This window comes from Ahaetulla prasina, chromosome 2, assembly GCF_028640845.1.
Source record: "Ahaetulla prasina isolate Xishuangbanna chromosome 2, ASM2864084v1, whole genome shotgun sequence".
Classification (NCBI taxonomy): Eukaryota; Metazoa; Chordata; class Lepidosauria; order Squamata; family Colubridae; genus Ahaetulla; species Ahaetulla prasina.
Genome location: NC_080540.1, coordinates 180480503 through 180506840, shown reverse-complemented (window position 1 = coordinate 180506840; position 26338 = coordinate 180480503). Strand labels below are relative to the sequence as shown.

General features: G+C 39.0%; 1 protein-coding gene across 1 annotated transcript; it reads right to left on the bottom strand.

The window, feature by feature from the left end:
- Positions 1-696: 696 nt before the first annotated feature.
- Positions 697-25736, bottom strand: LOC131193292 (afadin- and alpha-actinin-binding protein-like). The gene is made up of 13 exons (XM_058173312.1): positions 25665-25736; positions 23973-24047; positions 22369-22544; positions 20205-20420; positions 17175-17285; positions 13670-13805; positions 11067-11142; positions 10083-10233; positions 9587-9671; positions 7032-7171; positions 4563-4736; positions 2945-3068; positions 697-1966 (listed from the first exon to the last, which is right to left on the bottom strand). The coding sequence occupies exons 2-13, from the start codon at positions 24037-24039 to the stop codon at positions 1875-1877; spliced, it is 1548 nt and encodes a 515-aa protein (XP_058029295.1). The 5' UTR covers positions 24040-24047; positions 25665-25736; the 3' UTR covers positions 697-1874.
- Positions 25737-26338: the final 602 nt, after the last annotated feature.

Here is a 26338-nt window from a genome sequence, read left to right as displayed (position 1 = left end):
ATATTTTATTTTTTAAAATATAAATAAAATAAAATAATAAAATAAAATATTTGCGCAGTTTTCTGAGATTTGGTGTATTTCTGTAGTGTTTCACTCTAACTACACAAACACACAAAATCTCACAAAGCTGTATGTGGCATTTGTGTGTGTGTGTGTGTCAGTTGTGTTCTGGTGTGTGTGTATGTGAAGTGTGAAAGTTGGTTTTTGAGCTTTTTTGTGGCTGTGTGAAGTTCCTGCTTGTTGCAGGGGCCATTTTGGATGAGGTACAGCTGCTTTTACATTGTGTGTGTCAGTTGTGTTGTGTATGTGTAAAGTGTGAAAGCTGGTTTTTAGTACCTCTTATTGTTTTGTATACTTTGTTTATTATTTTTATTATTTATTGTTATTGGCCACGCCCACCCAGTCATCTGACCACCAAACGGGGCCTCTAGAGAGAGCTCTACCTTTCCTTCTTCTTGCTCTTTCCCTTCCCCTTTACCAGGGAAGGTACTTTCAGCCGCTGTTTTCGCCGGCTTTTTACAGAATCCCAGCGCGGGCGCCTTAGGGCATACTTCGGAGAGAGCGGAGCCACCAGAAGTCCCACAGACTTTTAAAATCACTTTTTTACAACCTCTTACAACAGTCCCCACCCATGCCCACCCAATCACCCCCTCCCCACTTACCTGCTTCTTTCGAGCTTGCAAAGCCATAGCTGCTGCAATCAGTTGCATCAGGTAGCAACTGAATCTGCTTATTTATTTATTTATTTATTTATTTATTTATTTATTTATTTACATTTATATCCCACCCTTCTCCGAAGACTCAGGGTGGCTTACAGTGTGTAAGGCAATAGCCTCATTCTATTTGTATATTTACAAAGTCAACTTATTGCCCCCCCAACAATCTGGGTCCTCATTTTACCTACCTTATAAAGGATGGAAGGCTGAGTCAACCTTGGACCTGGTGGGACTAGAACCTGCAGTAATTGAAGGCAGCTGTGTTTTAATAACAGGCTTCTTACAGCCTGAGCCACACCGCGGCCCTGCAATCCATTTCCTCGGTGAGCAACTCAATCTGCCTGCCTCAATTGGGTAAGTAAACTATTAAAAAATAGTTAATTGGATTATTTTTTAAGGAGTTGGGTTTTTTTAGACTGCAATTTAAAGTTAAGGAAGTTTTAAATTTAGCTGCTTTTATCTAAAACAGGTGTCTCCAACCTTAGTAATTTTAAGGCTTGTGGACTTAAAGTCCCTTCAACTCTGGGAGTTGAAGTCCACAAAGTTACTAAAGTTGGAGACCCCTGATCTAAAAAATATAAATAAAATAAAATAATAAAATAAAATATTTGCGCAGTTTTCTGAGATTTGGTGTATTTTTGTAGTGTTTCACTCTAACTACACAAACACACAAAATCTCACAAAGCTGTATGTGGCATTGTGTGTGTGTGTGTGTGTGTGTGTGTGTGTGTGTGAGTTGTGTTCTGTTGTGTGTGTGTAAAGTGTGAAAGTTGGTTTTTGAGCTTTTTGTGGCTGTGTGAAGTTCCTGCTTATTGCAGGGGCCATTTTGGGTGAGGTACAGCTGCTTTTACATTGTGTGTGTCAGTTGTGTTGTGTTGTGTATGTGTATGTGTAAAGTGTGAAAGTTGGTTTTTGGAACCTCTTATTGTTTTGTATACTTTGTTTATTATTTTTATTATTTATTGTTATTGGCCACGCCCACCCAGTCATCTGACCACCAAGCCACACCCACAAATTAAGCCACGCCCACAGAACTGGTAGGGGAAATTTTTAGATTTCACCTCTGGGCAAAGATGCCCTTGTCCCTATTTGCAAGTTATGCAGGACTTGGAGGGAAGGCAGTTTCATTTGTAGTATCAATGCCAAAAAAAATAATAATTAAAACCCAAAGTAGAAACAGAACACATCTATAATTGCCTTTCTCAGAGCCTGTCCAAATGGAGACATGTCCTCCAGCAATTGCAAAGGACCTGGTGAAGGAACAGGGGAAAGGTAAATGGCAACCTCTATAAATCTCAGATTACTAATCCAGGCTCCATGTTTTGGAATTCATAGAGCTTGAATATTCCAAGAAATGTGAGTCTCTTTCAGCAAAGCTCTACACAGCAGTCCCAACCTTTCCATCTTGGCAGCCCAGGGGGTGGGGGGGCGAGAGAGATGATGGTTCTGTGAGAGTAGCAGGCCCACGGACGAGTGCATGCAGGTCCATTTACACAAGCAGAAGAGGCACCTGCCACTCATACAAATGGAACTTTCCTCACAACAACCCTGTGAGGTGAGTTAGGCTGAGAGAGAGTGGCTGCCCCAAGGTCACCCAGCTGATTTTCATATCTAAGGGAGGATTAGAACTCACGTCTCCGGGTTTGTAGGCCAGGACTTAACTGGCTCTCACTCGTTTCTCCTTTTTTCAGTAATATCTTGTCTTTTTATATTGTTTATATGCTTTTATATTTTAGGTGTACAATTCCCAGAGTCACTCTGAGAATGAGATGGTCAGTACCTAAATTTGACAAATAAATAAATATTTGTTTTAGAAAAGACTGTAGAGCCTCGGTGGCGCAGTGGTTAGAGTGCAGTACTGCAGACTATTGCTGCCTGCCAGCTGCCTGCAATTTGGCAGTTCGAATCTCACTAAAGTTGACTCAGCCTTCCATCCTTCCAAGGTGAGTAAAATGAGGACCCGGATTCTTGGGGGCAATATGCTGACTCTGTAAACTGCGTAGAGAAGGCTGTAAAGCACTATGAAGCGGTATATAAGTCTAAGTGCTATTGCTATAAGTCTAAGTGCTGTAGGTGGCCATTGCCACATAAAACAGGCAACTGTTTGAAGATATTATTTCTTTGTTCAATTTAGCTTCTGCCTTCCCTTCAGGAACTCAAAATGGTGAAATAGCATTCCCTCCTCCCATTTTTTCCCCCAACAACCCTGTGAAGGGAAATATAGTTACCTTGCTCTTCTCTAAGAGGAAGTGGTGCAGAAAGTCGCCACTTAGTATTTCTCCTGTCATTTGGCAATGACGTCAAAAATTCTTGCTTCAGGAACTGAGCCTTCTGTTCTTTGAACTGTTTCCTCTATCAAGAAACAAACAGGGCATATATTTATTAGGATTGTGCAGAGCTTCGGATTCAGGCCTCAGATGTTGCTTTGGAGTATTCAGGTAGCATTTGCCCAGAATAATTTAAATCACGCCTGTCTTTTCCTAGGCTAGTGCAGTGGCTTTAAAGTGCTCCAAATATATGTTCTGGATGCATGCCAAAGAATCACATGAAGCAGAATCCCAAATATTGAGCAGCCATCATCTGTTCAAATCAGTAAGATGGCACACTGAGTGATACCTAGAATGACATACTGGGTGACATCCAGATACTCACTTATTACTCTTATCGTTCACTACATTGCATTTTATCCTTCTAGTGTAGCTTTAAAAAGAAAAGCCACTTCTCATTTTCCTTAGTCCCTTCTCTTAATCTCTATTGCCCTCTCTGTTTTCCCATTGTTCTAATCAAAACCCTAAACTATACCTAACTCTGACTTTATCACAACATGCATTCTTTAAAATTCTTCCTGTTGCCCTCAAAACTTTGATTGTGTCTCTATCTCAATACATTCTTAGAATTATTGTATCTAGCCCAGTTCAGAATTGTTCAACCTCCTAGCCATTAAAAAGAAGTTCCCTCTGCCATGTTTTCTAGATTTCTTCTCCTTGTTTGCACTGTCCTATGGCCTCTAAAAAAAGAAATCCCTGTGCTACACTTCTCCCACTGGTAGAATTTAAAATAAAGCATCATCACTATTCACCTTGCTGCTAATTTTTTAGCAGTATAGGAAAACCTCAACTTGTGGCCACAATTAAGCCCAAACTTTCTGTTGCTAAGCAAGACATTCGTTGGTGAATTTTGCCCCATTTTACAACCTTTCTTGCCACAGTTATTAAGTGAGTCATTGCAGTTGTTAAGTTAGTAACACAGTTGGTAAGTGAATCTGGGTTCCATATTGACTTTGCTTGTTAGAAGTTCACAAAAGCTGATCACACAACCCGAGGACACTGCAACCATCATAAATATGAGTCACTTGCCAAGCATCCAAATTTTTATCACATGACCAAGGAGATGCTACAACTGCCATAAGTGTGAAATACGGTCATAAGTCACTTTTTTCAGTACCATTGTAAATTTGAACAGTCACTAAATGAACTGTTGTAAATCAAGGTTGACCTTCAGAAGTTTCTTTTAGGGCCTACATACATATTCAAAATTTGAGAATAACCAGGGAGCATTGTCACTAAAAGGCGGCCATGTAAAAAAAGACTCTAAATGTTCTATCTCTCCCCCATTTACTCCAAGTTACTTAGCTGCTTCTCCCCTGCCCATGAATATTGGTTGATTTTAACAAAGATGATGATTTTTTCTTATGGGCTACCATAAGACAATACTCCTAAACACAAAGGGAGAAGTCCAGATGCAAATTTACTGTAGGTTTTAAAGAGGAATTGCTGCTGTTGGCTATAATATAAAATTATCAACTTGGCCTCAAGGAAGCAGGGGGAGATGATGACAGCTGTCTACCTCCCATCCTAGTCGAATGGCTGCTTCAGTAAAATTCTTCCGTTCCACTTCAAACGTCTGTTTCTGCTCCTCAAACAGCTCTCGCTCCTCCTGTAGCCGCTGCTGTTCCTCTAAGAAGTAGGAGCCCTTCAGGTGGGCAGGCAACTCTGAATTGGCAGCAGACAACAATTGCTCCTGGAAAGAATTTTTTTGAATTAAATTTACAGACAGAGCCATAGAGTTCAAAAACATGATTTTTTCATTATAGACAGGCCAATTCTTCGTTGCAGACCTGCAGTTAAGCTATTGCTTTACAATAGCTTAACTGTTACAACTTTGCTCAGCAAATCTGGACGTATACTTTGACAAGGATGATTAGAATTCTGCCATGAAGAGTGAAGTGTACATGATAAACTTCTCCTAAAACTAAAATCCTACAGCATTTCAGGACCCCTCCACAATTGGATAACAGCTTTCCTGTGAAACAGACAGCAAGTGGTCAAAATTGGCAATGCTCTATCAAATCCTGTTCCTGTCAAAAGTGGCGTTCCCCAAGGCAGCGTTCTTGGACCAACACTCTTCATATTATACATTAATGATCTCTGTGACCATATTACAAGTGATTGTGTTCTTTTTGCTGACGACGTCAAACTATTTAACACCACCAACAATACAACTACCCTTCAAAAAGACCTTGACTTTGTATCTGAATGGTCTAAAACTTGGCAACTCCAAATCTCAACCAGCAAATGCTCAGTCTTACATATTGGAAAAAAGAACCCAAACACTAAGTACAAGCTTGATGGACATTACCTTACAGATGACCCCCACCCTACTAAAGACCTTGGAGTTTTCATATCAAATGATCTAAGTGCCAAAGCCCACTGCAACTACATCGCAAAAAAGGCTTTAAGAGTTGTAAACCTAATCTTGCGTAGCTTCTTCTCCAAAAACACTACACTACTAACCAGAGCATATAAAACATTTGCTAGACAATTCTTGAATACAGTCGACTGTCTGGAACCCATACCACATTTCTGACATCAATACAATTGAACGTGTCCAGAAATATTTTACAAGAAGAGTTAGTTCTCCACTCCTCTGAATACAACAAAATACTTTATGCCACCAGACTTGAAATCCTGGGCTTAGAAAACTTAGAACTCCGCCACCTTCCGCCACTTTTGACATGACCTGAGTTTAACTCATCTATTACAATGTCCTTCCTGTCAAAGACTACTTCAGCTTCAATAGCAACGATATACGAGCACACAATAGATTTAAGCATAATTTTAACCGCTCCAATCTTGATTGCAGAAAACATGACTTCAGTAACAGAGTTGTTAATACTTGGAATACACTACCTGACTCTGTGGTCTCTTCCCAAAATCCCCAAAGCTTCAATCAAAAACTGTCTACTATTGACCTCATTCCTAAGAGGTCTGTAAGGGGCGTGCATAAGAGCACAAGCGTGCCTACCATTCCTGTCCTATTGTTTCCTTTCGTTATATCCAATTAATATAGTTATTACATACTCATACTTATATATATATATATGCTTATATATTGTATAGTTATTACATGCTTATGCTTATACACATTGTGTGACAAAATAAAATAAATAAAAAAATAAAGTGGGTCTCTCACAGAGCTACTCTCACAGAACTACTCCGGCATTCTTGGGAAGAACAATAAAGCTATTAACTAGATGAACAGAGTGTCTTTTGTTGCATGAACCAATAGAGGGAACTAGAAGACTAACAAAAGGAAAGAGAATGAGAGTTTCTTTGAAAGGCCCAAACTATGAGAATGAAAGACGTTTTCAGTGTTTAAGTAGGTTTTATAGCAGCATTTTACTTACTGTGCTGCTAAATTGCTTTTTTAAAATAAATACATTCTTGGACTCATTCAGAAAAGCTGTTTATATGCAAATAAATATTCTGTGTTTGTTAATTCAGTAACTGAATATGTAATTAGGAGATATCAAACTAATGCAGAGTAGAACACAGAACACAGAGTAATAGGGTTGGAAGAGACCTTGGAGTCTTCTAGTTCAACCGTCTGCCCAAGCAGGAAACCCTATACCATTCTGGCCAAATTGTTGTCTGGTCTCATCTTAAAAGTCTCTAGTGATAGAGAACCCACAACTTCTGGAAGCAAGCCATTCCACTGATTAATTGTTCTCATTGTCAGGAAATTTCTTCTTAATTCTAGACTGGATCTCTCCTTGAAAATTTTCCATCTGTTACTTCTTGTCCTATCCTCGATGCTTTGGAGAATAGGCTGACCCCCTCTTATCTAAATTCAAAATATCAACATTAATCCATCAGGTCATTTTTTGGTATGGGGTTGCTTTCTCCTTTCTCTGAATTAGGGGGTAAATGACAAATACAAATAGTTCTCCTTACAACTACCAGCCTTTGATATCCCATCTGCACAAAAGGCTAAGAGTACCAGGAGGGAGCAAAGCACCTGGAAGCAGCCATTTACCTGAAAACACTGCTGCTGCAATGCAATCAGAGCTCGGCTCTCTTCAATCTCTTTCTTTAATTTCATTATTTCCTTGTCATGATCTGTCACAATGACCACATGGTCTGGACCATCTCCTTCAGACATTTGGCAACCAAGAACTGGGAAAAAAGATAAAAATGGAGACTGGCTTGATGTACATTTCACCTTCAGGAACCTGGACTAGAAAAAATTTAGGGCAATTTAAGAAATGTATCTTATATAGCCCATATTTAAACACATAGACACACAGAAACGTAAATACTGGAACCATATTTAAGTGTTTTTTGAAACTAGTATTGCTTGGTTAAAGAGGTGTGATGGCCTAGCAGTTAGGATGCTAGGCTTCTCGATCGGAAGACTGGCAGTTTGAGACCAAAGCACCGTGTGATGGAGTGAGCTCCTGTCATTTCCTCAGCTCTTGCCCACCTAGCAGTTCAAAAGCAAGGATATAACTACCATGTTTCCCTGAAAATAAGACAACCCGATAATAAGGCCTCCCCTGAAAATAATCCCTAACCCCGAAAATAAGCCCTCCCTGAAGATATTTAAATGCATGCGCAGCCAGTTCCTGCCATTTCCTCTGGTTAGGGTTAGGGAGACAGAGCTGGAAATCAGGTAAGATGGCAAGTGGAGCCCCGCCTTGCTCCAGGCACCCCAAAATAATAAGACTTCCCTGAAAATAAAATCAAGTGCTTATTTTAGAGTTCAAAAAATATATAAGACAGGGTCTTATTTTCGGGGAAACACGGTAGGTACCACTTTGGTGGGAAGGTGACAGTGTTCTGTCAGCCTCAATGTATATTCATGCTGGCTACATGACCATGGAAGCATTTTCACACAATGCTGGTTCCCTCAGCTAGGAAACAGAGATGAGCACTGCCCCCTAGAGACAAACACAACTGGCCTGTGAAATCTTTACCTTTACCTTTATAACTTAGTTAAGAGGGTTGGGAAGCTGGCTCTATGCCCTTTAATGTTTATCTCTAATATTTCTTTGTATTGCAAAACAATCAGAGTTCTACCTTATAGGCTTGTAAACCAGGTCAAATTGTGAAACTGTAAATAGAATCAGAAATGTGCATTTATCTTACACATTCTTTTTAAAAAATCCAACCTTGCAGACAACCAACCTTTTTATGTGATATTAAACCCCTTACAACAATCTGATGCTTGTTTCACTGGTTGTCTTCCACCCTATGCCTTCATAATAACTGTTAAGTCACATTGGAGCCTAGCAAGAACTCAGGGCCACGTTTTGACTATAAGCAGTTATTTGTTTTCAGTAAATATGCCTAAATGAGAGGCTTGTTCACTCATAAACTTGAGTTTAAAATGCTTTTGGATTAGATCCAACTAGAAACAAGGCTCACTAAAAAAAAAACAGTAAGTCACATGCCATATCAACCTGGCAAAACCTGCCCTTCACAGCTCCTTTGTGAGTTAAGTACAAGACAAGGGGAGATTTCTCACACACCACTTTAGTGCCAATTCCAGAACACCACACAATACTTTACAGTTGCTCTTAGCTTATACATATTGCTGTTAAATGATTTATGGAACACCACAAAATATGACAGTATGAAGCATTACTTTTCAAGATTCCAGCTGCTGTCTGTTGCCATCCTGCACATAGTTTACCTCTGTAATGGAACATATTGGATAGCTCAGATTTTGGGGATTCTCCCCTTTGGCCTTTCTTCCTTTCCATATATTTATTGTGCTGCTATAAACCTTTGGTATCCTCTGTATTTATATGTATATTACAGTTTTGATTAACTAAACACCAAGCATACACTGGAAATAGAGGGAAGGAACAAGGTCTGCCTTTTTGAACAGGCCAGAAATGCCAGCATTTCATTCTAGGAACCAAATGCCACCCCTGGAGGCTCCTCCCAAGCAAGCATAAGAGGATTTTCTTTGCTCCTTCTCTGCTTGGCTATGTTATATGTTATTTGCATACGGAGCTTACTGTTCTTATTTATTTTAGGGCAATTTATTGTTATTTTGCAGTGTTGTTATTAGAGCACTTTAATCCAAGTTCAAGCGCAAGAAATCGGGAGTGAGGGTTGGGTCCAAAATGGGTACAAGTTTATTCCATGCTACTTCTAAACAAGAATCTGAACTACTAATTGGAAGGCAAATTGGTAGTAGATAAAGTCGACAGAATTCAAGAAAGGCTGGACTTAGATGTCTTGTACACATGAAGGGACTTCAAAGTAATGATATGCTTGATTCCTCCCTCAGGCTTGGTCTGATCACCAAGTTGCCTGTTTATTTAATATTTTTAACTGTTTTCTGTGGGGATTTTTTTTAGTTTTGTGCATCACCCAGAGCCTACTGGATCAAGTGACCAATAAATTTAAATAAATAAATAATTCAAAGTGGCAAACAAACCAATTACAAAAAGTATTCCTTCTTATCTCATATCACCTCCATGAAAATGTGCAATTGCCTTTAGAATTAGCATAATTTAGAGTCTTATCATAACAGCGCTGAAATTCTCTTTGAAGAATATAATGTGGGAGTTACGGTACCTTGGTTATGAACAGCTTTTATGGTATTCCTGAGCCTACCCCACTGTTCCTGGAAGGACTTGTACGGACAACTTTGCTCTGTGCCCTTGAGACCAAAAACATCAAAAAGATTAAAGGAGATTAACCCAAAGGTAAAGCAATGGATACTCCTTGCTTAACAACTATTCATTAATGACTGCTTTAAGTTATAATGGTGCTGGAAAAGTGATGTACAGTACATACAGCTTGTACTTTCCCAGGGTCACATGATTCAGGGGCTTGGCAACCCTAGCACATTTAGGCAGTCAGAGCATCCTGCAGTCACGTTTGCCATTTGCAATCTTCTCAGTCCGTTTGCAACAAGAAAAACCAGTAGGTAAGCTGTCAGGGAAGGCTGTAAGTCGTGATCATAAAATGCCTTGCTTAACCATAAATATTCTGATCCCTATTGTGGTCATAGATTGAGGACTACCAGTATAGCTACCAACTGCTAAAAGGATCCCCATGACACCCTTACTCTGGCATTGCCCCCATTGGTGGCCAGCATCTCGTCCAAGTCTTGGGTCACTTCATTCAGCAACTGTTTCAGTTTGGCATTCTCAAAAGCCAGGCCCTTTTCCCGTTGTTCCTGCTTGGCCAATTGGATGCGGTAGAGCTCTTCCTCCTTTCTATAACAGTAGAAAGCAAGAATATACAGCTGGAATATTGCCAGCATAAAGCGAAATGTTCTTTAATCACTAATTTTTGCAAAAAACTAAAGTTCCTAAAGCACTCCATTGCAGTTTTTGTCACATGGTTCAACTCAGCTCTTAAATAAAATGTGAGCTCAGTTCCTGGCAAAGGATAACATACATGTTATTTTCTTGGCAACTATATGGGAGCCATTTGCTGTTGCCTTCTTCTGGGATTTCTCAACTTGCCAGGTTCAGCTATAGCTGTGGATTTTTTTTTTTTCATTTCCCATGCAGTTTCTAACCAGGTCTGATTCCATTCAGCCTTTTCCAAAATTGATTGCATAACAGCCTGTTGGAGCATTATCATCTACTTTATCATTAGTAATTCACCACCCTAGGTATAGCCATATACCTAGCCATAGTAGTTTCATGCCACTCCTAGAATGGTCCTTAGGAATCACCACTCCTAGTTTTGAATGGTTTAAAAGTATAGTTGAAAATGCATGATGGATGAAACTTAGCAAAATCTCAAATACGTACAGTGCTGTCCATTTCTTTGTAAATTTCAGAGGTTATTTCTCTTCTATAAAATGCTTCTCATGGTGAGAGCCATAAAGGTTTTTGGGGGCATAATTTAGGCTTCTTCCTATTCCATAATCTCAATATGGCATATCTCCCATAATGATATTTGACTTTGTTGTATCACAGATATCCATGCCACCTAAATCTCAGGTTCTGTCCTCCTCCTGGTAGGCCAAATTCTTCCAAAAGTTTTTCCCAGTAACACCTTTCTGAACAAAAGGTGGAGGTAAATACCAGCAACTTACCTGCCCAGAGATCTCCCTGTTTTCCAAGTGGCCCTCTTGCCATCCGTCCGAGGAAGGACATTGAGAATTTCAATTGCTAGGAAATAGTAAACCAAATACCTAAGCAGTGAATCCACTCACCTTCCCCAGCCTACTTCCCCAGATTTGACACCCAAACTCAGGTGAACATTTGCCTTCAGGTTCTGCTAGCAAAAGTTCCATACCTCTCCCTTTCATTTCCGCTATTTAAATTGCAAAAGAAACTTCTCCAAGTTTAACATTTCAGAACTGTCATTATGCCTGCTTCTCATCTAGCCAATGGTTAAGAGACTGTCTGGTGTTTTCTCAATTGTCAGAATATAGCTGAGACAATGTAGGGCTTTCCTGATCTATGCACTTAATAAATGCAAGAAAGGGAAAAAACCAGACCCAGGAAACTACAGACCAATCAGTCTAATATCAATACCTGGGAAGACCCTGGAAAAAATAATCAAAAAAACAGATCTGCAAACAACTAGAAGCAAATAAAGTTATAACTAATAGCCAGCACAGGTTTGTTAAAAACAGACCATGCCAAACCAATCTTATTTTATTCTTTGATAAAGTGACTAAATTAGTAGACCAGCGAAATGCTGTGGACATAGTATACTTAGATTTCAGTAAGGCATTTGACAAAATAGACCACACCCTACTTCTTGGTAAGCTAGAAAAATGTGGAATAGAGAACATTACCGCCAGATGGATTTGTAGTTGACTGACAACCAATACTCAACAAGGAGTTCTTAATGGTACTACATCCACATGGAGAGAAATAAGCAGTAGGTCCCACAAGGCTGCATCTCAGGCCCAGTAGTCCTCAATATTTTTATAAATGACTTAGAAGAGGGAATAGAAGGGAAACTCGTCAAATTTGCAGATGACACTAATCTGGCAGGAATAGCCAACACCCCAGAAGATAAACTCAGGATCCAAAAATATCTTGAACAATGGGCTCTATCCAACAAAATGAATTTTAATGTGGAGAAAAGCAAAATTTTACATTTAGGCAGGAAAAATCAAAGATATAACTACAGATTATGTGAGACCTGGTTCAAAAACAGTAACTGTGAGAGGGACCTTGGAGTCCTAGTGGATGATCACTTGAATATGAGCAGCAGTGTGCAGCAGCAGCCACCCAAAAAGCTATTACAATCCTGAGTTGTATAAACAGAGGCATAGAATCAAGATCATGTGAAGTATTAGTACCATACCGCTTTATAAAGCCCTAGTAAAACTACACCAGTGGTGGGTTTTACTTACCTTTACTACTGGTTCGCTTGCGCATGTGCCACTTCTGCACATGCAAAGAGCATATTTGATGACTTCCGGGCGGGTGGGCAAATTGGTGCGAACCAGGAGCAACCCACCACTGGACCACACCTAGAATACTGCAACCAATTTTGGTCACCGTACTACAAAAAAGATGTTGAGTTTTTGGAAAGATTCAGAGAAGAACAATAAGATGATCAAAGGCCTGGAGACTAAACCATATGAAGAACAGCTGCAGGATTTGGGTTTGGCTAGTGTAGATAAAGGAAGAATTAGGGGTGATATGATAGCAGTATTCCAGTATTTAAGGGCTGCCACAAAGAAGAGGTGGTCAAATTATTCCCCAAAGCACCAGAGGGCAGGACAAAAACAATGGTTGGAAACTAATCAAAGACAGAAGCAACCTGGAATTAAGGAGAAACTTCCTATCAGTGAGGACTATTAACCAGTGGAACAGTTTGCCTTCAGAAATCATAGGTACTCAATCATTGGAGGTTTTTAAGAAGAGCCTGGACAGTCACTTATATGAAATGGTAAAGGTTCTGCAACTTCTGCTGCTTGAGCAGGAGGCTGGACTAGAAGACCTCCAAGGTCCCTTCCAGCTCTATCCTATCCTATCCTATCCTATCCTATCCTATCTTATCCTATTATTTTTTACTTCAAATATTATGTATGTCTGTTAGCACTGAATCAATTGCTGGGCTCTGAATCCAAGACAATAATATTATCAACATTTATTTTTTTTAATGAAACCTGCTATTTATTTATGCAGTATTATTTTAGAAACCATGCATATCCTTAAGATCACATCTTCCAGCAAAGACTCTTGCTGAATTTAAATCTCAAAACTTTCCTCACTAGTAATCCTTATCATATCTTAGCCCTTGTTGTACAAAAGTCATGGCTTGGCGGCTGGCTAACAAAGTGCATTTGGGGAAGGGAAAGAAGAATATTTTGCGTCTTCTGGTTGGTTTATGAATAACTGATTGCATTTATATTTTTCTCAGGTACAAGTCTTGGAAATCTACTAATAATAGATTAAAGCTGGTTTGATCATATATGTATACCTTCCCAAAAAATGGGGGGAGGGGGAATGAAGCACAGTAAAGTTATACACAGCGTGAAGACTTCAGCAGGAAAAGCTGATTATTTTCTGCTCATTCTAAGATCAGCACAAGCTCATCTTAGAATATGAGTGAAATAAGATCAGTGTCCCATGATCCAGGAGCCATATCAGGGTTTCCAGATTGTTTGGTACCAATGTAACAGCAAATAATAAAATCCGCCCCCACCCCCACTTGTAACTATTCACTTACTTCCTCTCTTGTCTGTCTTGTTAGTTAAAATCTGGCTCATCTTGTCTTTCAGTCGAAGCAGTTCTTGTTCCTTCCTCTTCATTTCATGACTATGCTGGTTCTTCTGGCTAGCCAGAGAACTGAGGAGCTTGGTGATCTGCTGGGAGAACCACACTTACATTCAAAGCTAGGAGAGTAGATAGGGTCTTTCCGCAGCTCCCTTGATGGACTACATTCAGGTTTTCCAGGAAATCCCAGAATCCAAGCGGTCTTTCCTTTAATAGACCACTATCAACTTTCTTTCTCTCTCATACACAAGCACAAGACATAAACTGCTCTATGGGCCATCAAATTTTAGGCCACGTTAATACATGAAACAAACAAATGAAAAAAGCATTGTATTGGTGGCGGGGGGGACTATGGGTAAAGGAGGAAGAAAAGGCATCATGTATTTATTCAAGGACAGCATGCTTCTATGAAGTTTTTAAGTGTAATTGTAGACAATTTTAAAGCCACTGATTAGTAACAAAGTTATCAAATAAAACTGTAGATATTTAAACCAAAATATTTTAAAATCAAATCTCATTCACCTAATACCCAAAATGACTGAATCAAGTAAATTTGCTACTTACTATCAGCCTGTCATTATTTATCTGTAAAAAGGATGCAAGGACCTAAAAAACTTGCCACATACTATTAAAAAATAACATTCAGGAGTAAAAAATAATATATTTAATCTCTACTGTATTTTTAAATAAATTCTCAATACTTCCTTCTTTGTTCTATCTTAAGCTTTTCCCCCCCCCCTTTTTTTCTGATCACAAATATCGTACCTTTTAGAAAATTTTCCAATTGGGTAAAATAGTAGATGCTATTTATGTTCTGTTATTAATTGTGCCTGTCTACTTTTTGATCCTCCTCAGTTTGAACTGATCTTGTCCTTATTCTTTATTACTTGTTAAACCAGGAATGTCTTCTATTTTGGGTCTTTGTATTACAATATTGCTAGAACCAGTATTTACTGAAATCTATGCTCAGTATGTGTTCTCATACAATTTAAAGCTAATATATTTCAGATCATTCGTGTTGCTTATACTTGTTTTGCACTGTGCGTAGATGCACTGATGCATTACTAATTACATTAGAATATTAATATACAAAAGTATTAATCAAATCCATCAGTATTTGTCTGTTTTGCTTATTTTCCACCTTTATTATTTTTTTACAGATAACTCCAATACTTTCCTCTTCCTATTGTACATTATTTTAGTATAAATATAATCTTAGCTACTAAATCTTGACAACATTTATACTTATAGAGAGAGACCAAAAGGGTGTTTACAGTGTATATACCAGGGGTGAAATGCTACCGGATCGGACCAGATCGGGCGAGTAGGTAGCGGAGTTTGGTTCTGGTTCGCCGATCCGGAAGCAATCGATGGCTGGCCACGCCCCCGAACCAGTCCACGGCCGCAATCCAGCCTTCGCAAGCTGGACACCGGAACACCGGGAAGGCAGCTCGCCACCTGCTTGCCCTCGGGTCAGGGGCCGGGGCCCATTCCCCGAGGCCCTGTAGCCGCCGCCTTCTCCAACCAGGTCAGGGAATGCACTCTGGCCTTTCCCCGGAGCTGCCGCCCGCTTTTCCTTTGCCCACTTGCTGCCCACTCGCCGCCTGTTTGCCCTTCGCCGTTCGCCCAGGGCCCAGGGATACCTCATTCCCCTGAGACCCCGGAACCACCCCCTGCTTGCCGCCTGCCTCAACCGGGTCGGGGAATGCACCATTCTCCAACACCAGCCTTGTCCCGGAGCCGCCACACACTCTTCCTTCGCCACGCAGCGTATACTTATTTTCTTCCAGCGGCTGGCTGCCAGGAAAGGCAAGAGTCCAAAGTTAAATCTGCGGCCACCATTGCTGCGTGTTCCATGCACCAACTGCGCAAGCGCACACCGTTTATTTCATTTATTTATCAGCGGCAGGTTGGGTGTGCACTTGCACAGCGGCACATAGAACAAGGCGGCATATTCAAGGAGAGCAACTCCGGTAACTTTTGGATGCTTGCCTTTCCCGGCAGCCAGCCGCTGGAAGAAAGTAAGTATATGCTGCGTGGTGAAGGAAAAGCGGGCGGTGGCTCCGGAACAAGGCTGGTGTTGGGGAATGGTGCATTCCCCGACCCAGTAAAGGAAGTGGCGAGCAGGGGACGACTCCGGGGCCTCAGGGAATGGGGCATCCCTGGGCCCCGGACCCTGACCAAAGGCAAAGGGCGAGCAGGTGGCAAGCAGGCGGTGAGTGGGCAGCAGCTATGGACAAAGGCCGGAGTTGGGGAATGGTGCATTCCCCGACCCCGTTGAGGCAGGTGGCGGCTCCGGGGCCTAGGTGAAGGGAGAACAGGTGGCGAGGGAAAGGAAAAGGCAGAATAGAATTTTTTTTCCCTGCTGGGTTCTGTGGGCGTGGCTTGGTGGGGGGGATGTTGTGACTGAGTGGGCATGGCTGTGAGTGACATTGAGTTGGCCACGCCCACTCAGTCACAGGACACACCCACCCACCAAGCCACACCCACAGAGTAGGTAGCAAAAATTTTTAGATTTCACCCCTGGTATATACTTGTCTGAATTATGACTGTGAGTGTACAGGTCAAGTCAAACCCAATTTAATGACACCTTCTTTTGCTGTACTGCATTTAAAGTAATTCAAACATTAGCCTGTTTTCTTACACTCATTTTCTCTAACCTATGCTTTTTAGATATGTTGGCCTAAAAGTCTTAGAACTTCCCATTTTTCTAGGCTCTACACATTTCATCAGGATCAGGAAGTTTGTCTTACAATGTTCAATAGTAATCATTAATAATATAAAATTTATTAAATGAAAACTAGAAGATGGGATTGTATCTAGGACTCAAAACGAAGGATTTGCAATATAGGTAGTCCTTGACTTACAACCACAATTGAGTCAAAAACTTCTGTTACTGAGACATTTGTTAAGTGAGTTTTGCCCCATTTCACAACTTTTCTTGCCTCAATTGTTAAGTGAATCACTGCTGTTGATAAGCTAATAACCCAGTTGTTAAGTGAATCTGGCTTCCCCATTGACTTTGCTTGTCAGAAAGTCACAAAAGGTGATCACATGATCTTGAGACACAGCAACTGTCGTAAGTATGAACCTGTTGCCAAGCATCTGAATTTTGATCACATGATCATGGGAATGTTGCAAAGGTCATAACTGTGAAAAATGGTCATTAGTCACATTTTTCAGTGCCATTGTAACTTTGAACAGTCACTAAATGAATTATGGTAAGTCGAAGACTATCTGTAATTTAGCTCCAGATGGATCAAGAGTGATGTGATAAGCAATCTATGGGAGGCTGACCTGCACATCCCTCAAAGATGCTTTTGTGTTGCTCCTATTCTTTTTGGTGACCCGTGCCCAACAGTTCCTACATGTTAACTCAAGAGAGAAGATGTTCAATAGACTCATCACCTTCAATATTAGAAGGGCTGATTCTACCATTCTTCCCTTGCTTCACTCACCTCCTCCTTCTCTTCTTTCAGCATATCATTCACTTGTTTGTTTTTGTTTTGAAGCTGTTGTTCCTTATTCTGCACAATTGCAATTTCTCTTTCAAGTACTTCCACATGTTCCTAGGAGGGCAGGATGTGGGGACAGACAAGAGAAGGAATCATAGCAAAGTATTAAATCAATTATTATAGTCTCCTGCCTGACCCCAAATATAAATTACTTCATTAATCGTATTACAGAACTAAGACATTGGTATAGTTATTACTAGGAATGAAATTCTCACTGGAGAAAAGGAACAGCATCAGCAGTAATTCCACGCTTGGAGAAAGGATGCTTCTTCTCTAGTCCGGGGTCAGAACATACAATGGATATAAAATGTCCATATACCTCTGTTAAAATGCTGGGTTTTTGAGATGTAAAAAATCACACAAGATAGATCACTTCAGGATTTTTTCCACCTTTAATATAAATTGTACAAGCCAATTGAAATACAAACTGAAATCTTTTAGGGGAGAAAATAACAACAAAAATGTACAATAATGTGGTTGCATAAGTGTGCATTGTAAGTGGCTGCTTTGGGGCTGCTTTTCTTCAGCTGGAACTTGGGTCTTTAGTCAAGGTAGAGGGAATTATGAACAGTTCCAAATATCAGTCAGTTTTGGCATAAAACCATGAGTGCTCTACTACTCTAAAAAATGCTGATCCTGAAGAAGAATTTCACCTTTCAACACAACAATGATCCAAAGCATACCTCCGAATCAACAAAAGAATGGTTTCACTAGAAGATCAAAGTTTTGGAATGGCCCAGTCAGAGCCTGGATCTGAATCCAATTGAAAATCTATGGGGTGACCTGAAGAGGGCTTTGCACAGAAGATGCCCTCACAAGCTGACAGATTTGGAGCACATTTACAAGGAAGATAGGTGAAGATCCACAAGAAAAGATGTGCCATGCCAGTAGGCTCCTACCCTAAAAGACTGTATGCTGTCATAAAATCAAAAAGTATTTCAACTCGGTGTTTATTTAAGGGTGGATGGAAACTAATCAAGAAGAGAGCCAATTAGAACTAAGGAGAGATTTCTTGACAATGAGAACAATTAACAAATGGAACAAATGTTCAGAAGTTGTGGGTGCTCCATCACTGGAAATTTTTAGGAAGAGATTGGACAGTTGTTTGTCCAGAATTGAATAGGGTCTCCTGCTTGTGCATAGGGTTGAACTAGAGGTCCTCCAAGGTCCTTCCAACTCTGTTATTCTATTTTTTAATTGTTATTTTTCTCTCCTCAAAGATTTCAGTTTGTTTTTCAATTGAATTGTTATGTTATGTTAAAGGTAGAAAAATATCTGAAGTAATTTTTCTTTTCGTCTGATTTTTTTTTACATCTAAAAAACCTGGCATTCTAACAGGGGTATATAGACTTTCTATATCTATTGTACATACACTGTATAAAGGAACAAGTGTATATATCAATACTGCTGTATATAGCAATACCACTTAGACTTATATATTGCTTCACAGTGCTTTACAACCCTCTCTAACCATTTTACAGAGTCAGCATATTGCCCCAAACAATTTGGGTCCTCATTTTACCGACCTCGGAAGGACGGAAGGCTGAGTCAACCTTGAGCCAGTGAGATTCGAACTGCTGAACTGCAGGCAGCCGGCAAGCAGCAGAAGTAGCAGCAGTACTGCACTCTAACCACTGTGCCACCATGACTTTTTCTTTTTTTCCATACAGGACGATAAGCTGATATTCACTTTTTTGTACTGATGCATTGCAGGAACAGAATGGAAAGGGACAGTCATATCGCCTGTTATTAATTTAATAAGATTAAATAACTATCTTTGCCAAAATTCAAATAATTGCCAAAAAATCATGAGCGTTTTGAACTGCAAATCTGCCCATTTTAATCAGTTGATTGACAATAATTTTATTTATATAAACAGTCGAGTAAATAGTGTATCAAAACTTGCAGCTGCTCTATATCAATGATTGCCAAATATAGTCACAATTCTCTGCTACTACTACTTTGATAATTAATGCCAACCTACAATAAATATTCACTTTTCTGAAGTATTCGCAAAAAATTATTTCATAATATTTTGGAGCAATGAGTAAAATGAAATTGGAGGGGGGAAGGTAATTACATTCTTGTTGTGACTCCCATGTATATACCATATCTTTATTTGTGCAAACAGGAAACACTAAATTTTAAAAATCTTTGCATTTGACAAAGTTTTCTGGTTAGGTAGATGATGCAAAAGTATCTATGTAATCAAGCAAGTGAAAGAGCTTTTAAGCAAGCCTGGGCTTAAATTGAATTCGTGCAACTATCCATCTCCTTAATTATTCAGGATTACAGTATACCTATCTCTTCACCTGTGCTGTGGTCACAAGTAAGTCCATAGCTTTACCCAGCATCCTTAGAAAATTACATGGCTTGGGACTATAGGCAGGATCATAGATATATGCAAAGCCCCCACTATCCCTGTGCCCAGACAGAAGAATCTAATAGACTGCAATATGACTGAAGCTTTCTAAGAAATATCAAATATTCACATGCATCCCCCTTTAGAGCATGTAAGCATCAGGAAAGATATTGTACAACAATCACTATGTATTGGCAATGGACAGTTTGAGAAAAACATACATACTACTTCTATTTATAGATCTAGTTTATGATGAAAAGGACATCTGAGCAATCCACATTTATATTGTATATTTTTACTTTTGGTAATCATTAGAACATTGTAAATTGAAAGATACTCTGGTAGAGCTGTTGGGTGGGCAGGCAGGCAAGAAATTGGAGAATACTCCATGATTGTCCCTGTTAGCAGACTATCTGAAAGGATGAATTCTGCAGCATGAATTCCTGTTCATTCCAAAATAATTGTACATAAATTTTCTTGGCAGGTTTTGCTTCATTGCCATTGGTTTGGGTTGTTGTTTTTTAATGTTTGGATTCCAAAGTATCTGCAGTTAGTCACTGATATTAACTAATAAACAGGCCACACACATTACAGAATCTAGAACTTCTGACCTTGAGTTTACCCTGCTGTTCCCTTAGATAATCGAGCTCTTCATCCCGCCGCATCTTCTCTGCCTCCATGTCACCTAGCTTGGCTGATACACTTTGGTACAGATTCAGCAATCTGCAAGCCCCATTAACCAATTCCAGGAGGTCAAAGCCGTGCTCAATACCATCTCCAGAACCATCATCCTTATAAAGGGCAGGGAACCCCAGTACTACCAATTCCTAGGCAAATGTACAGTTGAAACACAGAAGAGGTAATAGCAACAGCAATAGCACTTATATATCGCAGGACACCCCACTCTAGGACATGTTCATGTCCAAGCACAAGGAAACTGCAAGCCACATTTTTTTTTAGGTCAAGCATTTTCTGCTTCCAAGTTGATGAACTTGAATGAATCAGCCAACCCAGGCCAAGTCCACCAATTAAATTTGTTTTTCTTACATCATAAAAAAGCCCAATTCAACCTACAGAACGTCAGAGCTCCTAAAGAGTTAATAAAGGCACAAAAGGCCCACTCAGCTCTATTCATTTTCCTCTCATTATTTTTCAGCTAGCTGCTCAGTTTTTGTAGCTGCTCCTTGATCAAGTTACTCATTGTTTTTGATCAATCCTTTTCTAAGCACCAGTACAATTCTAAAGGATCAGCTTACTATGAGACTTTAAAACATTGACCAGATCTGGATTTGTTCTCAGCATTATCAAAATACCAAAATTACAAATACTTAAAAGAGTTTAATTAAGTGAAATTCCTCACCAACAGATCTGTTTACAGGTAGATGGTTTAGTGTAGTTTTCTGTTAGCAAGTTGATACAATCACTTAGAAATTAACTTTCTGCCAAAAGTTACATAAAAAAGACTCTTAATATTTTAAAATATCTCAGCAAATGATTAAAATATCTCAGCAAAGGCACATGGCAGTTGCACACTTGAAATTGTTAGGGCTATGTAGCACTTCCCATTCAGATACTCTGGAGTTCCTGGAGATACAAATTTAGAACCTGTCTACAATTCCAAAACATAAATGCATTTCCCAGAATGAGGTTATACAACAGAGATCCAGAAGCTAATGCTAGACTAACATATGGCTTTAATGACACTTCATAGCAGCTGTTTATAATTCCAAAACATAAATACGTTTTTTCCCAAAATGAGGCAGCAACTGCAAAAAAAAAAAAAGGCCTTTCTCTCTTTGGTAAGGCTATACAACAGAGATCAAGGGGCTTATGCTAGAGTAACATATGGCTTTAATGATACTTCCATAGCACCTCACCTTGATGGAAAATGTGTAGCTTTTTTTGGTGGGGAAAGGAGATCTTTGGGGGAAGAAATGGTGGACTGAAGACAGCTCTGTGAAAAAGAGAGTGATGACTATGGGGCAATGTAGAGCTGGTGACTGGACTGGTTCTTTGATAATTAATTCCACTCCAGACAATAAGAGCATCTAAGATTGTCTACAAATCCTTGCAAGGAGACCACAAGATAGCAGTTTGGTGGATTTAGCACTCTGGGAGATAGAAAAATAGACATCTTGCTCAAACTATGGTTACGGTCTTTGAAAGGACATTAAGCTTGCATATTTTCTTTCTAATCACTTTCAGAAATTCCTTGTTAATTGCTTTTCAGCTATTATGAACCTTTGGACTGACAGGTTTTACAGTAACAGATTAGTTTCTTTCAATCTTTTGGGGAAGAAGTTTTAACTACAAGTGTAAGCATTTTTTAAAAAATAAACAGCAAAAGGGTGGTAGAAATTCTGATGTTGGAAAGCTACAAATAGACTTAAGGGTCCAGATAAATTTGAAATAATGTTTTAAATGATAAAGAATCCTTCCCATAGGAAAATGCTTTTGCTTTGATTTTTTAAAACTACTTTATTTTTTCTGTACCTTTTACCTTTTCTTTTTATTCTTTCTGTTTTTTCAAGTTTGTATTAATTTTTACTGTTGTTATTCAAAGTTGTCCCCAATGAAAACAGTAACTAGCAAAATGTTCGACGTATCTAAAAAATTCTCTGAACACATATAACTTATGAACAGATATGTCTGTTGCTATTTGTGGAACTTGACATAATTAAATGAACAGCAGAAAAGGCAGTGGAAGGACACATCAACATTCAGAAGACTTGATACCTTTTCATACATACTTTTCTCTGGCGAGAAGATGCTTACCTTATTGAGGTAGGAAATACAGTGATCCACATTATCACTCCAGCAGACAATATTATCTAACTCACGAAAGCTTCCCTGTAGCTCCAAAGAGTCAGTGAAATGGGCTGGACTGAATGCAGACTCAGCTGATGAAAAACCCATCTCAGATATATACTTGCTCATGAAGCACTGTTCATCTACAAGGAAGAGGACAAATAAAATACAAAAGGATTGAATGGGGTTATGACCATTAAGAAGAAAGAGGAGCCCAAGCCAGTTACCATGGTTGGGGTACCAATCATAAAATTTCGTTAGTCCTAAGAAAGGAAATATTTTCTAATGACTCAAAGTAAGGAAGAGCAATGTCTAGGCAACTTGCTCATATCAAGAGTCACTAATTTTGTTCCATACATTTGTGTTCTGCCACTAATACACAACCAAGGGCAGGTCTGAATGCAGGCCATCCATTTATGCATATAGCACAGCAGATGGCAGCACTACCAAACGTTAGAGATTCCCCATCCAAAACGCTAGGCCTTTAACTGCTTAAAAAATTTATAGTAGCTGAAAAGTTAAGATGGGCAGTTGAAAAATATCCTCTAAAAAGGTAACAACAAATCACTTCTATATTGCTGTTGGGAAAATTATATAGATGTATCTATGAAATTAATCAAGTGCTGAGTGCAAATCAAGGGAATGTGGAATGGACAACTGCATTCTGCAAACCCTAACCCCAAGCTTTCCAGTAATCAGACTAGGCTTTCTTCCCAGCTATGGTATAATAATGTAGACACTTCAGTAACACTCCTTTTTCATGTCAGAGGAGGAGGAAGAGTTGGTAGCCATAAAGCAACAAACACAAGAGCCAATGCTATACTAGCAAATGTCAGACAAGGATTATAGATAACCAAATTCAAACCTCCATTCAGGCAATGAGTTTTACAAGGTTTGTGTTTGGGGTGTTTAACAACTGGATTCATACATCGCCTTCAGCCCTGACTTATCAAACAAATCAAAATATGTTTGGGTTCATACAACATGCTCATTTACTATTTACTAAATCTACACTACTATTAATCTTTTCATTGTTTTCATCACCAATCTCTTTCCACTTATGACTGTATGACTGTAACTTTTTGTTGCTATCATTAAGGGTTAAATTGCAACCTATGACCATCATTTGTGTTGTAAATGTTGTACCTTTGATGAAGGTATTTTTTTTCTTTTTCTTTTATGTACACTGAGAGCATGTGCACCAAAACAAATTCCTTGTGTGTCCAATCACACTTGGCCAATAAATTCTATTCTATTCTATTCATCTAAACCATTGCCTACTAACCTCAACAGCTGGTTTTAATAACATACTGTACTCAGACAAACGCCCATGAATGGAATGATTATATTAGGGATGAACCTTGTATACATATTTCTACAACAACAGATTAACAGGACTACCCCTTTGGAAGTTCAGCATACAACAAACAATCTCATTATTCTAAGAACAGAATAGTCAGCATGCATAGCTCTTGACTTCCCAAAGGAAAGGTGAAATGAAATTGACCAAACATTGATGGAGAACTAAATTTGCTCCTAAAATGCCTTTCCAATTAGGATTAGACAGTTACCTGCTAACAACTCTGCTCTCGGTGTGGCTGGGATGCTTAAAGGTTCCATTTTCTCCTTAGCATTCATTCAGACACCTTCAAAAAAACCCAAGACATTATGCATTCCTTTGCTGCATGTTTAGATCCGCAAACAATCAATTATCAAACCTCTTCAACACAATAGCAACTTGAATATATCCTATTTTTCTAATTAATACTAAATTGTTGGTGTGTGGCTTTACTGGGTCTCATTGCATTGTTCCATTCTACTCTGCCGTGATCAGAAGCTTTGACATACTGGCCCATAGTTAAACAATGATAGTGACAGATGGAAACAAGTTCATACACCCACACCTGGCCTTGGCTGATACTGAAAGGCTGAGTAAAGTTAAATTGGGTCTGTAATTGATTGGGAGACCACAGGAAATCCCAGGGCTCAGAAGCCAAAAAATCCCTTCAGGGGAAAATGGTGAATTACTTCCTATTGTTGCTTTTTAAAAAACCTGTTTTGGAATATGTATGAAGTTCCCAGACAGGAAGTCACCATCCAAGAGGACTTGACTTTAGTCTGCAAGAAGATACAAGATGGCTGGCAACTCTAAACAAGGAGGCTCAGTCCCTTAAATAAGTACTTTACTGTTCATTTATTTGTGTTAAATTTCGTTAGATGTTGGGCTGTAAACACATTAAATAATAGCACCAAAGTTTATGCAATAATCCAGATTACAGTCAAAGGAGACTCATCTTCACTGAACAGATGCCATAGCAAGCATATGGTTATGTATAGCCTATATTGTTTACATTACTGTATTTAGTGAATGGTGTCCTTTGATAATACAGCAGTGTATTATACCTTCAAACTATATGTTGATGTTATTTAATGTATTTACATCTCAACTCTTAAAATTTTACAAAGCAAAAATATGAGCAAATAGTAAAGGGCTTATATCCAGATCTTCCTCAAAGTCCTCATTCTCTCTGCATCAGATTGAAACATAATTGCCATCTTTTCCAACAATTTTATTAATTTGGGAGAACAAATATTAAAGGATCCAAATATGATAAGTGCCTTTCTTCATCCCAAAGCAACATTATACATTGGAATGCAGTAGCCAAAAATTTTGAAAGTTGTATTTTTCTTTCTCTCTTTTGGTATTTCTTCTGATCTGTGCATGAAAAAGCTTAACTAGAAAACATACAGGCCAAAATTTGAGGGAAAAATCAATCACTTTTTATATATCTTGCACATGTATAGCTTTAAAGCCAACTGAACCTTAAATTGTTGACATCATATTAAACCAATTTTAACCATGGTTTATAAAAACACAATTGACTGGGTTTACCACAAATGTAACAAGCTAACTATATTTTAGTAGTCACAATCCATATTTGTGGTAGCAGTCACAATCGTTCAGTGAGTTAAAACTATCTTCAGTCTTCTCCTCCCTTCACTTTCTCTCACACACATACACACCACACAAAAATACTACAACAAAAAGCTGAAGGATTTAGACCCATCTCTCATAAACCTAGTTCTCCAAACTGTCTAATGTTTATAGATCGTTCAAAGAAAACGCAATTAAAACAATAAAACCGTAGAAATGACCAGAGAAATTATCAGTATAATTTCGCCGATTTAAACGGCGAAGTATGATAATTTAGCCCAGTGTAACCCTTTAGCCTCCCCCAATGCCGGTTGGTGAAAAAACCCACCACGCCGTCCCCCAGCCGAGACTCGCCAGCTGTAATTGAATTCCCTTCGAACGCCTTTTCTAAAGTCCCCGCCCTTCGGCTGAGCTCTTCGCTATTGGATAAAATCCGGATGCTGGGGGGGGTGGGGTGTATTCTGTTTTGAAGGCATGCTGGGATGTGTAGTTCCACAACATCGATTTGCTATGTATCTGTGGGTTTTTTTATTTTATTATTTTATTTATTTATTTTGTCACACAACATATATAAGCATAAGCATGAAATAACTAAACAATATATAAGCATAAGTATGTAATAACTATATTAACTGGATATAATCAAAGGAAACAATAGGACAGGAACGGTAGGCACGCTTGTGCTCCCTATTTATTATTTATTTATTTATTTATTTTGTCACGTAGGTATCATACAAAAAGATTATATAGTATATAAACACTTATATGAGTAAATATAAGGAGGTATAAGCATATATATATATAGGAAGAAGAAAAGAAAAACAATAGGACAGGAACGGTAAGCACGTTTGTGCGCTTATGCACGCCCTTATGGTCCCCTTAGGAATGGGGTGAGGTCAACAGTAGAAAGTTTTTGGTTAAAGCTTTTAGGATTATGAGAAGAGACCACAGTCAGGTAAAGTATTCCAAGCACTGATGATTCTGTTACAGAAGTCATATTTT

Excerpts from the sequence above, each read along its gene's own strand:
- LOC131193292 (XM_058173312.1), bottom strand. The coding sequence starts at position 24,039 with ATGAATGCTAAGGAGAAAATGGAACCTTTAAGCATCCCAGCCACACCG. Across the intron at positions 22,545-23,972 it reads GAGAGCAGAGTTGTTAGCAG|ATGAACAGTGCTTCATGAGC; the intron begins GTAACTGTCTAA and ends TCTTCCTTGTAG. Across the intron at positions 11,143-13,669 it reads CAAGACAGACAAGAGAGGAA|CAATTGAAATTCTCAATGTC; the intron begins GTAAGTGAATAG and ends ACTATTTCCTAG.